This window comes from Lepidothrix coronata, unplaced genomic scaffold, assembly GCF_001604755.1.
Source record: "Lepidothrix coronata isolate B3197 unplaced genomic scaffold, Lepidothrix_coronata-1.0 Scaffold101, whole genome shotgun sequence".
Classification (NCBI taxonomy): Eukaryota; Metazoa; Chordata; class Aves; order Passeriformes; family Pipridae; genus Lepidothrix; species Lepidothrix coronata.
The window spans coordinates 2,667,212-2,682,398 of record NW_016690281.1 but is presented as its reverse complement, the minus strand read 5'-3'; the positions used below and the strand labels follow the sequence as shown (position 1 = coordinate 2,682,398).

Here is a 15,187-nt window from a genome sequence, read left to right as displayed (position 1 = left end):
GGGCATTAAACCCCCCTCAGCCCCAGACAGGGCACACAAAGAGCAAGCAGGGCAGCTGGCATGGGCAGGAGGTGATGGCCATGGCTGCAGAAGCCTCAGAACCTCATGGAGGCTGTGTGTTGGAGTGAGCTTGGGCCATCGTGTCACCTCCTGAAGGTCCTGTGGTTCCCAGGCTAGGGGCACCTGCCTTTCCCATCCCAGGTCCAGGGTTTGGAGCATGTCCCAGCTCCACTGCCCATCCATGGCATGGCCCAGGGTGGGAGAAGCTCCCAAACACCCGATTAGGGACACATCGATGCTGCCCGGTGAGCCCCAGATGAGCCATGCACCCTTCCAGGTACCACCAGTTGTGGGATCCAGGAAAAATGCTGGTGTCATTGGGATCAGCACTGTGGCTGGCCATGGTTGGTGGGTCTCAGTGCAGGAGACTCACAGCAGGGCAATGCCAGGCCCTGTGTCCTGCTGCGCTCCATGGTTTGTCCTGCTGCCAGGATTCATTTAGGAAAAGAAAATGCACTGCAACATCAGCTCCCTGAAGTTTGCCCTCTCCTCTTCCCTACCACCAAGCACCATCTGAGGCTACCTGGGAATTCATTAAACGCGGCTGCACCTTAAAAACCTCCCCCCAGCCTCACTGGCTCCCACCTGGCAGCACAGCAGGCACCCCTCTGCAATATGGGGATCCCCTGCATGGCACAGGACACCCCAGTGCAACACGGGACTCATGAGGACCCTGCAGAGCACCCTGTGTGTGCATGTAGTGGCGGCAGAGCTGGGGGTGCACAGCCCTGCAGGTCCCCTCTGCACCCTCACCCCCACTCCAGCCTCCTCACTCCGGGGACATTGACCTGTGTCCAAGCTGGGGCCAAGCCCAGGCAGTCCTGGCTCAGCTTTTCACCGGCAGCTGGGGCAGTGTCACCCACATGCAGGGCACCAGCAGCCACTCGGACATCCCTCAGCATGGCAAACACTACTGTGGAAAACCCTTGGGAGATCCACGAGCTGCCACGGGGTGTGCAGGGGGGCCACGTGCTTCCCCCCCATTTTTACTGAGGTCACCAGGGAGAAGCCAGTCTGTCTCTCTGGTGGTGGGTTTTCCCTTTCCTTGTAGCAGTCCATGTGCTGTAGGAGGAGAAGGAAGGTTTCCAGGGCTGGACATATGGATGTGCTGTCACCCCCCTGGATTTAGAGGAGCCTCCTGTGAGCATAGGGGTCACAGACCTTTAATAACCCACACAAGATCTGGGGCACAGCCTTCTCCGCGGGATATGGAGGGAGAAAATCCCACCCATAAACACGGAGGAGGGAAATCACACGTATAAACTTGGAGGAGGGAAATAACACGCACAAACGCGGCTTTATTTTTGCATTAACTGCATGAGAAGCTGGATTTTGCCAGGCCCCCTTCCCCGATCCAGATCCAGAGGGTCTGTGCATCCCAGGGACCCACACGGGATACTTCCCTCTGTTGCAGGGGGGATCACAGCAAAGAGCAGCATCCTGCCTGCACCGGCGAAGGATGAGGCAGCGCGGCGCCTCCGCGGGCCAGGTTTGGGGGTGATGGATGACACGCGGGGCGGGGCTCCCGGGGGTGCGCTGGGTTGCGGGATAGGGAAAACCCCGCCCGTAGGACCAGGGCCACGCAGCCAATAAGCGCAGCAGCCCGGAGTGGAGTGATTCTACATCACGGCTCAGGGCCCGCGATTACATCATGTCGGTCCTGGGGGGATGGCGGGCGGGCCACGTGGTCGCTCCGGAGTCACTGAGACATTTTCCTGAGCGCAAGGCTGGGAGGAAACCGCAGGGATGGATGAGACAGAAAACAAACTGGCCCCGGCATGGTTGGGCTCTGGCCACCGAGCCGGCCGGGCCGGCTCACGCGGCTCCATAGGGCTCACCAGTGGAGCATCGCCCCGAGCTGCACCGGCGGCAGCGACAGCTCCGGGACGGGCTGTGCCTGAATATGGCAGCCCCAGGCACCCTGCACGGAGCATCCCACATCCTGCTGCACCCTCGCTCAGCCAGGTGGGCCCCCTCGAAGCGAGTCCCCGGATGTTTCCCACCTGCCAGCACACCTGAACGTGCTCCCAGCCTGTGGCATCCCGCCTGCTCCGGGGTTGTTTTGTTATGGGAGAGCGCGGCGTTAATCATTAATTTGTGTCGCAAACATTTAAAGCCTCTTCTTTCATTCACTGCCTGTAACTCTGCTTTGCCAACTGCCCCTTCCCAAGCCGTGGCTTGGGAAAACACAGAAGCCAGGCTTAGTGTCACTCTAGTGCAGCCCCTGCTCCAGGTTTATTTACCCCAAGGTGAAATGTGAAAAGGCAAATGCCCGTGTGGTCATTTCCAATTCACACTGGGATCCAAACCTGCTCCCCAGTGCCAAAAAGCAATGACACTCACCCTGCCCAGGCCTCTGCCCATATGGAGGTTGGTGCCATGTGTGGAAGCTCCCAGCCCATGCACAGTCTTTGCAGGAGCAGGTTTGGAGATAAGAAGCCCACCAGGGTTCACAAACCTGGGGAATCCATGCTCGGTTTGGGGAGCTGGATGACCAGTGGCTGGGGGGAGCACACATGGGAAAAGCAAGTCCCCACATGCTTATCTTGCTCTTACAGTCTTCCCTTTGCACCCACTTTGGCCCCTGTTGAAGGCAGAATTTGGGGTTAGAGGAATCTTTGCCTCATGCATGTGACTGCGGGGCTGCAGAGGACAGTGTGATGCACCCTTTGCTCCAGCAGCCCCCCCCTTCCACAGCCCCCCAGCACAGCGCTGGACATTTCTGACCCAGTGCTTTTTGTGCGATTTCTGCCCTCTCAGGGCAGCAGCAGCTCCACACCTTTCCCAATTATCCAGGCCAAGAACCACCCTGAAGGTATCCAACAGCAAACCAGGCACATGATCAGTGCGGGGTAAACAAGCTGGGGCAGGGCCGGTTTAATGCTAATAATGTGGCTACAGGGAGAGGAAACCCATCTTTCCAGCTGTTCCACAACCCCTTCCCCAGCTTTAAACCATCAGCTTGGATCTTCACGGGCAGGATGGAGGGCACCATTCTGACAAACTGGTTTGGTTTTGGCCAGTGTCACTTCTCCAGGGTTAAGTTGGTGCTCTCCCTTATCCTCTGCCCTTCAAAACCACCATCATAATGGGGATGTTGGAAGAAATTCCTGACTGATGAGTCAGGAAAGTGGCCCTTGGATGGGCTGGAAACATCACCTGTGTGCAGTGCTCAACAGCTCCTGACCCGTCACTTTCTAGGTCACCAAGGCCGGTGATCCACAGTTGTGCCCCAAGGACCATCAGGCAAACCCTGCAGGGTGGGCAGCTGTCCCACCACGCACTCAGGTTGTCACCTGTGTGCCTGCCTGTTGTCAGCCTCAAAAGATGTGCAAGAATTTAGTGGGGAATGAATTTACCAGCAATGGCAACACAGCACCTCACACAGCATGACCCACAAAGAGCATCTGCAGGGGACAGCACTTCTCCCAGGGGGAATACCTGGGTTCTGTCATCCGGAGGAGACTGAGGATTCCCAATTTGGACATCTGATGGGCACCCAAGAGCCACACGTGTCCCCTGTGCTCACTCATTCCCTATCCTCAGGCCAGGCAGTGGAACTGAGCGAGTCCCCAGCTGAGACAGACAACAGCACCCCCAGCTCACACTAATAGTGTATTTATTGGAATATCTCACATGCAGGAACCAAGGAGATGATTTCTGGAGCAAGTTAAACAATGGCAGATTAATACAGTTGTCTTGTCCTTAACGGAAACATTTTCTACGTGAATACAGCAACATTTTAGTGTTGGGTTTCTCTGCTTTTTGTGTATTTTGTTTCTCTTTACATAGTCGATTTCTTTAATCAGTTATGTCCCCGTTCTCCCCCTACCCCATTCCCAAACAAAAAAATATCCAGTATCTTCAGTAAATAAATATTATCCACTTTTATCTGGAAAGCCTACAGCTGTAATATACAGAGAAGCTATTACACAGGTTACGTTTGTAGGGTTAACGACAGCTCATAGGAACATGTATGGAATGAGGAGCTCGTACTCATAAAAACACGGAGCAGGGTGGGAAGTTTGGAGTGGGTTTGCCGTGGGCTAAAGAGGACCAGCACCGGAGCTCGGCGCTGCTCGAGGCCAGTTGGCTTTTGGTGACACAGAGCCTCAGCTCTCTCCAGGTGAGGAGGAGGGTGGGGAGCCTGGGGCTGGAGCAGATGGCACAGCCCACTCCGGAGGCTGCGGTTTGGGAGGGACAGGTGGAAGGTGCTGTGAGGGCACCTGGCAAGGGCACTCCTGCCTCATCTCCTCGGCTGGTGGGAGCCCCCAGCAGTGGAAGGGTTACCTCCGAGATGGCTCTGAAGCCACTCACTGCTTCATTATTTCCATAAAAATAACTGTCCTGAGCTGTTTTTTTCCAGGGGAGGCTCCGCAAGCCTTGTGGTTAAACTTGAGGAGGTAAACAATGACGGAGCTGGACAGGGATGGACGGGGATGAAGATAGCACAAGCAGTTCCCACTCCAGGACTCCCTGCAGCCACAAGAGACTTGACAACTCATTGGACAAAACAGTGTTGGAAATGCAGCTGTGTTTGCTCTCCTGGGCTGCACGTCCTCTCCCTGTGGGTGACAGTAGGAGAGCAGGGACTAGGGGAGCAGGAACAGCCAGGGCTTCTTCAGCAGCTCATGGAGGGACCATCACCCTGCCCTGGGCCTGAAACCATGGCCCGGATCTGTTCTTCCACCACTGGAGGGAAACATCTCGCCACCACAGCCAGCTCCGAGTCCTCCATTTCAACGTGGAAACAGCCAGTGTATCCCACAAAAAAAAGCCAAAGTCAAACAAACAGAAATCCCCACTGTACGTCTTTCAGCTTGGAGGTGCAAAACCAGCCCTGGGAATGGCAGAGCTGGTTTGATCAGCACATCCCAGAGATGGAGGCTGTGATAATCGGAAGGGAAAAGGTATGTTGGAGGCTACGTGAGGGTCCCAGTATGGACTAGTGTCTGCATTTATGCTGTTCCCTTTAAGAGACACCGTGCTACGTTTTTATGAGCAGTTCTCCTATGAGCCTTACCTACATCCTAAACACCCTAAATGTCTGTAGAGCACATTGTTATCTATTACACCTGCCGAAGATGCAGCTGAAATCTACACAGAACAATTAAAAAAACCCAAAGAATATATTTAAATAGAAACCATTCATTTCTTACATCTCAGCACATGAAGGGTTAACAGAAGAGGTTAAAAAACACACTGGAAAGAAAATATATTGACAAAATAAATATTTTAACCTCGAATAGGACATGATTAGAACTTACAAAGGACCCCGAGAATAATTTAGTGTCATTGAGTGTCAAGCTGTGATTCCTAATATGCCTAGAAAGCGCTGGGATGTTATTTCTTATGGAAAGTGGATCAGGCTGCAGCTCCATCCCTGTTCTCGCAAGCGTTGGAGCCACACGAGTCCTCTGCCCACTTGCACAGAGGAAGCACTTGGCGTGAAAGCAAAGGAAGAATAAATTGAGAAGTTGGTCTCCTGAAGTGAAAAACCCCTTCCCTTTCCCTCAGACAGTTCCCACTGCTCCGGTTTTCTGCAGACCACAAGAGGACAGGGAAGATGAGAGATCCTGATACAGGACATTTGGGAAGCTCTAGCCTAACTTTTGTATTTGTTAAAGAAGGTTTGGGCTAAACCACCCATTCTGCCGCACGCTCTGTTATCTTCCTTCAGTGCTTCCAGCCCTGAGAGCCAGGTCTGGTGGATCTGGGCTCTAGACTCAGCCAGGGTCCTTCTAAAAGTATGTTTCCTCCCAAGGCAGGCATCTCCTGGGAGCTGCTCTACTTTCAGCAAAGCCACCACTTGTGCCGATGGCACTGCCACCCCCTGCAAGCAGTATCCTGGCTTTCCTGTGGATAACTTGGGGTGTCAGTGGGAACCATGCAGTGCCTGAGGCTGCACGCACCAAAACAGCTCTTCAAGCTGAGCCAACACACGCTCTGTATCTCCTCCAGCCCCACCCTTCTCATTCTATCTCTTTTCCTCCCAGCTGGAGGGAGCAGTCACCAACAGCTTTGCAGAATCTTCCAGAAAGGGACCAGATTGTCCCTAAAGCAACACCTTGGAGGTCCCAGGACAGGTTTAGTGTGACAGAAAGAAGCGTTGACAACACACTGCCCCCAGCACCTTCTGGCTTAGGGGTGGAGGATGAAGGGCCAGCAGTCCCGAAGCAGTGGGACGCTGCAGGGGCTCGGTGACAGCGCCGGTGACTTCCGTGCCACTCTGCATCATCTGACAGTGTCCCCAGGCCTGAGCAATGCGATTATCTCCTCCAGCTTGGCAGGGAAGCTGGATTAACATGCTTAGAATCACCTGATGTGGCCATTTACAGGGTCAATGTGTTTCAAGGATTTAGAAGAGAAAATACACACTTAAAACACCCACAGAGCTTTTTGCATTGACGGGAATACCGGCAATTCATTCTGAGCTGGCGAGACTGCTCAGGCGATCACCAGACCATCTGAAATCAAATCAGCGCTGCTGCAGAAGGTTCCTCAGGTTTCTGGGAGCTGGTGGCCACATCTGACGTGTTGCAGCAAGGCAAGAGCTGGCAGTGCTAATCCCTGAGCGTTGGGCTCACCTTGTTGTTGAGAGCGAGGGCAGTGCGTGGGAGCAGCAGTGCACAGTGAAGCTGAGGCAGACTGTCCTGGCACGTTCCAGCAGCCACGGAGAAGATGGAATGGGAGAAACCCTCTGCAGACCCACACAGAAGGGCTTCAACTGGGGAGAGGGCCAGCAAGTGGGGAGGAAAGCTTGATCCCCAAGCGATCTCCATCCTTGCACTGGTTTTCCCTGTCCTCTTGCAAGCCAGGTTGCAGGGAGCAGTGATCTACAGAGCAGCAATGAGGTGCCACATCAGTGCAGAGGGGTGGCAGGGCAACCTGGCCTGGGCCCAGCTACATATGGAGGGATCCTGGAAGAGGATGCAGGCAAGGCAGGACAGAGGAGACGATGAGCAGGGAGAGCACAGAGTGACACCTGACCTGGGACAGGCTGGAAATCCTGCACTAACACTTCCCTTCAAAGATTAATGTGTCCGCTCTCACAGACCATCAGTGCTGCCCATCAGGCCATTTGGTAACAGGTTTTGTGTGTCCCAACCTCCCAAAGCGTGTGGTCCCCAGAGAGTGTGGTATGGGCTGAAATCACTATGCTGAGATAAAAGCTTCTATCACTTAGTCTAGAGCAACTTCCAAGAGAGCTCAACACACATCAGCATCCCGGGAAGCTCTGACATGTCAGGTCAGAAGGAAGGGGCTGGTTGCCTAAGCCAAGGAGTGTCCTGAGGAAGGGGGGGCTGAAGCCTCCTGCCTGCATGGGCGTTCAGCTGATAAAGTGCCTCTCTGTCAGGATGGGAGATTCTCCTGCCATGTGCTCAGCCCTCTGATCCTGCCATCCTGCACTACTGGCTTCCTCCCAAGGAACATGCTGGGGGATGCAGTGATGGCTGGAGCTGCCTGCTCCAGCTCTGCCTGTCAGCCCAGCAAGGCAGGCACACATGCTGGAATCCCTTTTGGCAGCTCCAGAGGAGCAGCACTCTGAGCCATGCCTCTGGCAAGCAAGGGAATATGCTTGTTTGCACAGAGACTGCAGCCCCGTAGGAGCTGGGCGTTAATAAAGGGCATAGGGATCAAAGGACTCTCCAAAAACTAAAGATGGCACAGCCACAGTCATCCAACACTTTGTCAGGTGCAAAACTAGAAGGAAATGAGGAGTTTCACCTCCAGCACAGGCTGGGACAGCTAATCCCTCCATGGTAACCATCTCCCTCAGCGTTCCATACAAGCCTCTGGGGTTTGCCTCTCTTTCTCATCCCTACCCCCAAGAACCAGCACGTCTATCCTACCAGGCATGGCAGGGAATCCAGGAACCTCAGTTCACACCCCATCCATAAGCAAGTCCCATCCATCTGCATGGATGTTATTTACACCAAATGCAGAGCTCTACAGTCACTCAAGAAGGAATCTAAGGTAAAGAAAAAATAACTTGAGCTATTTTAAAAGGCAAACGCACCAGGAAAACTCCTCGTGTGAGAGTGCTCTCCCAAGGAACGAGGTGCTTCCTTGCATCAGCATTACAGCATCCATTTAGCCCAGCATTTCCCATTCTCATCAACTGCCAGAGCTACTGGACATGGCCAACAGACTGCTTCAAATTAGAGCAAGCCCAGATAAAACACAAGGCAAAAAATACCCTGTGAGATTTAGAAATGAAACGCCACAGAAAGTGGGGAAAAGCGGCCACCATATGGTACCGGGAGATGTGTGAGTGGGAGAGTAAAGGATTTTAACTTGTGAAGCACATGTTGAAAGGGGAACAGTTGTTCCTTGCTGTCGAATCCAACACGAAAGCCAATACATTAACATTTTATCTAAAAATAAAGACACACTCCTCCTGAACATTCCAGCTCAGTCAATTACATGCTGATTGACAGAGCCGTCTACTTGGCAGGACCTGCCTACAGAAGAGGATGATCCCTACATAAATTGAAGGGCAAGGCTGCTCTCTCCCCCCTGGGCTTTTGTTTCAGCCCAGTGTGACGTACTCGTGCATTCTGAAGGGGTTTTCAGCATCAAGAGCTGGTTTTGTGCAGCTGGGACAGGAAGGAGGGGATTAAGCGAGTGCTGGAGAATCGTGGTCTGGCAGGAATAGTGTTGGATTTAAATAGAAAGAGTCAGCTTGTGGGGGTGGACCGTTTGGGGAGGGGGGGAAGGAGAAGCAAACTATGAAATGGGGAGGAGGGGGGTCGTTGTTAGCCAAGGAGGACAAAGTGGCCTGACAGCGACACTGGCCCGCGGAGCACAGGGGTGGGAGGGCGGCTCCGAGCCACCTTCACAGTGCAAAGAGGGCGTCCTCCGAGCGCTCCTGCTTTTTCCTGCCGGAGGGATTTGTCGGAGGGGTGGGGGCTTCCACGGGAGGGGATGGCAGATTGGGAACCATCTCCGCCGCTTTGGCTCGCTCTTCTAAAAATTTGTCAAACTCTGCAATGCAAAAAAAAAACAAAAACAAGAAGGAAGACAGGTAAGACCTGGGGCTGTGGGGCCCCAGGGACAGAGGTTAGCGGGGGGGGGCTGAAATTCCAGTGCCTAGTGTCCCGGAATTAAATTCCAATGCCTGGAACGAGTTTGCAGGGCTGAGTTTGCAGGCACACATACTGGCACAGCCTGACTTCCTCGGGAAAGGGTACAGCCGTCCTTGGAGACACCCGAGCTCAGGCAGCAGCTGGAATCAAACCCACACAATGCCACCGGCTGTGACAGAACCAGGGAAACATCATTCCAAAGGGCTGAGCAGCTTGGGGACACATTCCTGCTGGCACAAACACAGTGCTCAGCCAAGGAAGATGGCAGGGAAACACTTACAGCCAGGAGGGCTCCCCACACCATAAACATGAACCTTTTGCTCTGAAATGCTCTCCTCCCACCTTTCTGAGCACAGAAGCATTTGCTGGGGAACATCAGGCTGAGAGAAGGCAGCATCTCAGCAGGGATCAAAGCAAATTCCATCTGAGCACTAACCTGAGAAGGGCTCATAGCCACAGGCATCTCTGCTTACCTTCACTGGTCACTCCTTCTTCCAGTTCGTTGCCTTTCTGCAATGGGAACAAAAAGGCACGTGAGCACACAGGCAGCAATTCCCCTTCCCTGTCATCCCCTCCACCTTTAATACAACTGGACAGTTTCCACCACTCGTTTCCACATATTAACCATCGGAGCAGGGCGACCTGGGGAAATCACACAGCTCCCACGTCAGGAGGCCAGTGAGGACTGACACTTCACTGCACTGCAGAGCAGGAGGACGAGCACTGAGATGTTTCTGAAGATTGCTGGTGGATAGCTAAGCTTTCCCCATTGGATCTGAGTGTCAGTCCAGCACTGATTCCCCTTCAGACTGTAATTCTGGCCCAAAACTGAGCTGTGTGAGTCACACACACACTGTACCAGATGGCATCTTTCCTGTCACACAGTCCTTAAGAAAGTCAGGACTGTGGTTTGCATTGTCTCTTCAAATAAGATGCACTTTTAGCTGACAAAGGACACGCGCTACAAAATCATTTGGGGCCAACTTTCCTCCTGTGGGAGTTAATTTTAAAATCCATACAAAAATATAGCAGCTTTCCTGTATCCATGCTGTACAAAGACAAATCCAGGGTGGGCTGGATAAAGGATATGATGGCAGTTAGTGTCTGTCCATGAGAATGAAAGGCTGGGAATGCTGGGGGGGGTCATTGCATTTCTACCAGCTGTGTGCATTTTAACGTGAATTTCCAATAAGGAAATTAGAAGTCCAGTGATATGCATCCTTGCCAATCTATCAGGATATTAAAGGTGGATAAAAATATTAGTTTAAAACCTGATGTTGAACCTGCTTTGAAAAAGAAAAGTTTTTGTCTATATCTGGCTTCTCTGCCAGGAGAGTGGGGACATACTGACTGGAGTGCCTGAGCATCTCCTGGTTTCCTACTGCACTGAGGTTTCCAAAGGTTCACACAGCAGCCACTGCTTCACAGGGAGAGTTTGTTCCAGAGTATCCCAAAAAGGGCAAAGAAATAAATAACAATTGTCTAACCTAATCTGCAACTTCCTCAGCTGGGAAGCAGAGAACTGAAATGAACCATGAACAAAAAAAGGAGGGGGGGACCCAGAGTGAAAAACAAAAATCCAGTCCAAATTTTCTCAGAGGCTTCTCTCTGCTGCACCCACATACAGTTGGGATGGGGACCCAGGGACACTCCAGGTTTGCTCAGGCATTTACAGGACAATTCTCTCCTTTGCTCCTTTTAGGCAGGACTGTCCAGGGCATGACAGATGCACAGAGCTACCTCCATCTCTCTCCATCAGATCTTCTCTCCCGCTAAATTAATTTAAATGCCAAAGACAGAGTGGACACGCTACATTTACTGTATTTCTTTAACAAAATGAGGCCAGTTTATAATTAAATTTGAAAGTGACTCCTGTACCGGGGCCTGACAAACCTACCTGCAGCTAGAACCCAGTGACATTTCAGAGACAGCCAAACTCAAATGCTGAACCCAGAATCTGTTTAAGCACTTCAGGCACCTTTGGGCAGCTGGAGAATTTTCTCCCTTCCAGTCCAGCCAGCTCCTCCAGTGCTGGAGGGGAGGGCTGACGTGCCGGAGCCTGCTGGCAGCTCTGCTGCCAGAGCCAGAGCCTGAACCCCACAGCTCCCAGCTGGGAGCTGAGCAGGCAACAGCAAGGGGCTGGCAGAGACCCTAAGGAGTAGGGAGTGTTCTGTCTAAAGCTGGAAGAATGGAAGGAGGTGATCCTTGGGGATATGGTGACCACAAGTTCAGTCCACTAAAACCATGTTTAAAAGAACACATGAACACAACCCACCACCTGCCCCCTCCCCCAAAGGCACTTGGTTAATTTGAGCCAGATGCTTACATTAAAAAAAACCCAACAGAATAAATGGGTACTGTTTGTACCCTGCTTAAACCAAATGTGTGTTGGGACAGCAAAAGAAAATCAAGAGCGTAGGAAAAGCTACTTTTAGTTCTGCTGTTTGTTTGTTTGTTTAATAATTACCAGACAATAATCATTTAGGAGAAACTGAAAGTTATAAACACTGAAGAGAGACTGTTATAAATTTTTATTATTACTATTATGAAACATGTCAGTTTAACAATGACATCTTGATTTGAAAGGAATCTAAGCCCTGATCCAGCATCTCTTAAAAGCATGCCTCAACATAAACATGAACTTAGATCCTGTCTAAATAATTCAGCTTTAAAACATGGGCTTTAAACCTGGTGGAGAAAACTTCAGCCCATATTTAATGCTTCCCTATTTGGGGACCAGAACCCCATGATTTCTGGAACACGTTTTTCTGTGATGTTCACATGGAGAAGGGAAAATAAAACCGTTCAGAAAAAAGTGTTTTGATTGAGTTGCTGAACACAACCCTGTCTCCTCCTGCTTAGATATTCCCTTCAAAGGGAACCAAGCTCTCTGGTTGGGAAGTTTCACTGCTTCCTGCTACGAGAAGTACCAGGAACTCAGCAATGCATTGAAAGTTACCCATACAAGTGAAAAATGAAAATATAAAGAGTCTCACCAAGTCGGTACTGAGCCACTCCTCAATGTCATCCATGACAGAGGACTGTGCAACAGGGATCTAGGGAGTGCAGCGAGAGAACAGCAAGGCAGGCAAAAACCAAAACACATCCACAATCATGGCCACAGAGCGATGGAAAACGCCAGAAATAAGATTAAAAACAAACAAACAGAAGAAAAAAAAAACAAAGATGTAAGATGTGCTGGAAAAAAAAAAGGCAACAAAATATAAATGGCATTTCAAATAAAGAAACAACTTGGAAAGGAAATTATGAACAACAAGGCTAAAAAAAAACCAAGAGAAAGATTATGGGGGATGACGTGACGATGCCAGCATAAGACGGGTAACTTCTCGACCATGTATTAAAACCATCAAGATGGACTGATGATTCTAATCCTGATCGTGAAAAGCTTTTAAGGGTAGAATACTGGATATCAGTTAGGTTTTGAAATGTTAAATTTACACCTTTTATTTTTTTTTTTAAATGAGTATTAGCCCCAGTGAAGAGTTAGCAAAAAGAGGGGCTCAAAGTCTTCAGGCAACACTGCTATGAAAACAATCTGGTTTTTCCCCGCAGGTGGAGGAGTCAGAGCCCAGGGCACAGTCATGCTTCCTCCCAGATCCTCCTCCCACCACACCACCAGGACCTGGCAAGCCTTGACACAACGGTTTAAAGCAAACCTGTCCCAGCTCCCTATTCCTACACCTCGGCAGCAGAGGCAGGAGAACCCAAGGTCTGGCAGTGCAAAGTGCGGAGACTCAGAGGTGAGGGTGAGGAGGAGGATGGGACAAAAGAGAGCACAGCACGCACTGCTCTCGGCTCCAGAGCTGCAGCAGGGCTCTCCAGAGCTTGCCTGTACGTCTCCAGGGGTAGTTTAACATCCAGGCATGGAAGGTTTGCCTCAGCCCCTGCAGTGGAACCACTCATGTCACTGGTGGGATTGCTACAGAGCAGGGGCAGCTGAAGTGCAGTGATTTCCCACAGCGCTAGAGGCAACTGGGTCAGTGAAGGGAAATTACTGGGTATTAGGTGTAGAATTTCCTGACTTAGCTACACTGTTTAAATACAACAGAGGCCTGAAGAGGTAAACAGGAAAACACCACAATAGATCTCGTAAGGACAACCTGAAAAATACTTGGAAAACAATGTCAGACACGCAGGTTCCAGGCCAGAGGACGGCGGCCAAGCACTGGGGCTGGCAGGCAGGAGACCTGGCGCTGCTGGAGAGGATTTCCTAGGCAGAAAAGGTGTCAGGGGTTCTCCACAGCTTTGCCAGAAACTCCTCAGAGGAATCACCCTCCCTGGAAGTGATCAAAAAACATGTAGATGTGGTGGGTGGGGACATGTTTAGTGGTGGGCTTGCCAGTGCTGGGTTAATGGCTGGACTTGATGATCTTGGAGGTCTTTTCCAACCTTAATGATTCTGTGATTCCATAAAAGAGCTGAAAAAGGCAGATAAATTTACTGGGAGATGCAGTTTTCTCAGGCACTTCTAGCAGAGGAAGACAGACGCTGGATCACAGAGGCAGCAGCACAGGCTGAGGCTGTTTAGCAAAGCTCCTCTGGAATTTTTTTATGGAATCAAATGGTCCTTTGTACTGAGGTCAGTTAAGCCCTTGCTTGAGGTGAGGTCTGCTAAGGTGGGTTAGTTGTGTCAAAGCACTGAAAATTCAGGGCTCAACCCAAAGCATCTCCCACCAAGACAGGCACCGGGCTCTGACTCGGCAGGTTCCTGGACAAAGTGCACGTGACAGATCCAAGAAGGGTCAGAGGTACAAGGTGTCATTTTGCTTTCAGCCAATATACGAAGATCCCAAACAGAAAACAAGTTCCTGTAGTTTCCTTTGGAATGGGCCAGTTTTAGGATAAATTTGCTGGATCATCTATTGCAGTGTGGTGGGGCTGCTGTGAGCTGGCCCAGACAGCCACTCACAAGAGGAGGGCTCTGTGACATCTTCCAACACGCTCCTTCCCAAGGACAAGTTGCATCTTGTAGAATTGCCTTGTTAGTTTAACAGCTTTCTAAAACACTGGCTTCAGAGATATAAAGTAATGAATTTATTCAGCCAGCAGCAACCTAAAACCCACTGCAGGGGCTGCACTGCTGTCTCTCTCCTGTGCTGCTTAACCTGAATGCAGTAGGTGAAGCTGTGGCTGCCCCATCCCTGGGAGTGTCCAAGGCCAGGTTGGACAGGGCTTGGAGCAACCTGGGCTAGTGGAAGGTGTCCCTTCCCATGGCAGGGGGTTGGAATGAGATGATCTTTTTTTCCAACCCAAACCATTCCAGGATTCTATAATTCTATGAAAATAAGAGCAGCTGTTCTAAAAAGCGTGGCAGTCCTGTGGTCCCTGTATTAGAAGGAACAGCAGCCCAAATCTTGGTTATCCTGACAACATGACAGATGATTGGATTCCCGAGAATCACGGGACTCTTGAGTTTGCAGGAGTCCTCGAAGAGCAGCTCAACAGCACAGCAGTTTGTGCTGTGGTGCTTTTTAAGATTTAAAAAAAAAAAGAAAGAAAAAGAAAAAAAAAAGAAAAAAAGGAATTCTACTTTCAGCTTCAGCTACTTATAACAAACAAACAAAGCCCTCAGAAGTGCAAGAACACTTCTTGCAGAGAAGCAGACAAAGCTGTAAGATAAACATTTGAGTGTGTCAGCCGTTTGCTATTCAGCACTGACCTTTTAAAAAGCTTCCCCTGTCTCCCAGCACACCCACAGAAGAGTTGAGGGTTTGTATCTATTGGTTAAACTTCCCATTTGCTCTTTTCAGACTCTGAGCCCCATTTTCCCCATAAAACATGGGTTACACATGTCAGGTTTCATTTGTTTGAGAATAAAGAGGTGAGAGAACTCTCAAAAAGCAACTGGAAGTTTTAAATGATTTTAACTACACATTGTACCATTTATATTTCATTTTAAACCAACCACACAGAGAAATTCATTTTTTGCCAGTCACTTGGGTATTTGGCAAGTCTTCCCTTTCCAAAAGCCCTAAACTGAAAAATGTGGAGGGGAGTTTTGTTAACTAATCCCTAAA

General features: G+C 50.6%; 1 protein-coding gene across 3 annotated transcripts in view; it reads right to left on the bottom strand.

Annotated features, from left to right (window-relative positions):
- Positions 1–3,662: 3,662 nt before the first annotated feature.
- The window catches only part of TOM1L2 (target of myb1 like 2 membrane trafficking protein), a 58,408-nt gene continuing 46,883 nt past the window's right edge, over positions 3,663–15,187 (bottom strand). For 2 of the 3 annotated variants that reach the window (XM_017823210.1, XM_017823211.1), the window contains 3 exons: positions 12,146–12,205; positions 9,623–9,659; positions 3,663–9,048 (listed from right to left, as the gene is read on the bottom strand). In XM_017823210.1, coding sequence (XP_017678699.1) covers positions 8,900–9,048; positions 9,623–9,659; positions 12,146–12,205 — 246 coding nt within the window. In that variant the 3' untranslated portion in view covers positions 3,663–8,899. The remainder of the gene's footprint in view (positions 9,049–9,622; positions 9,660–12,145; positions 12,206–15,187) is intronic. The other variant, XM_017823212.1, reaches the window with a different exon arrangement.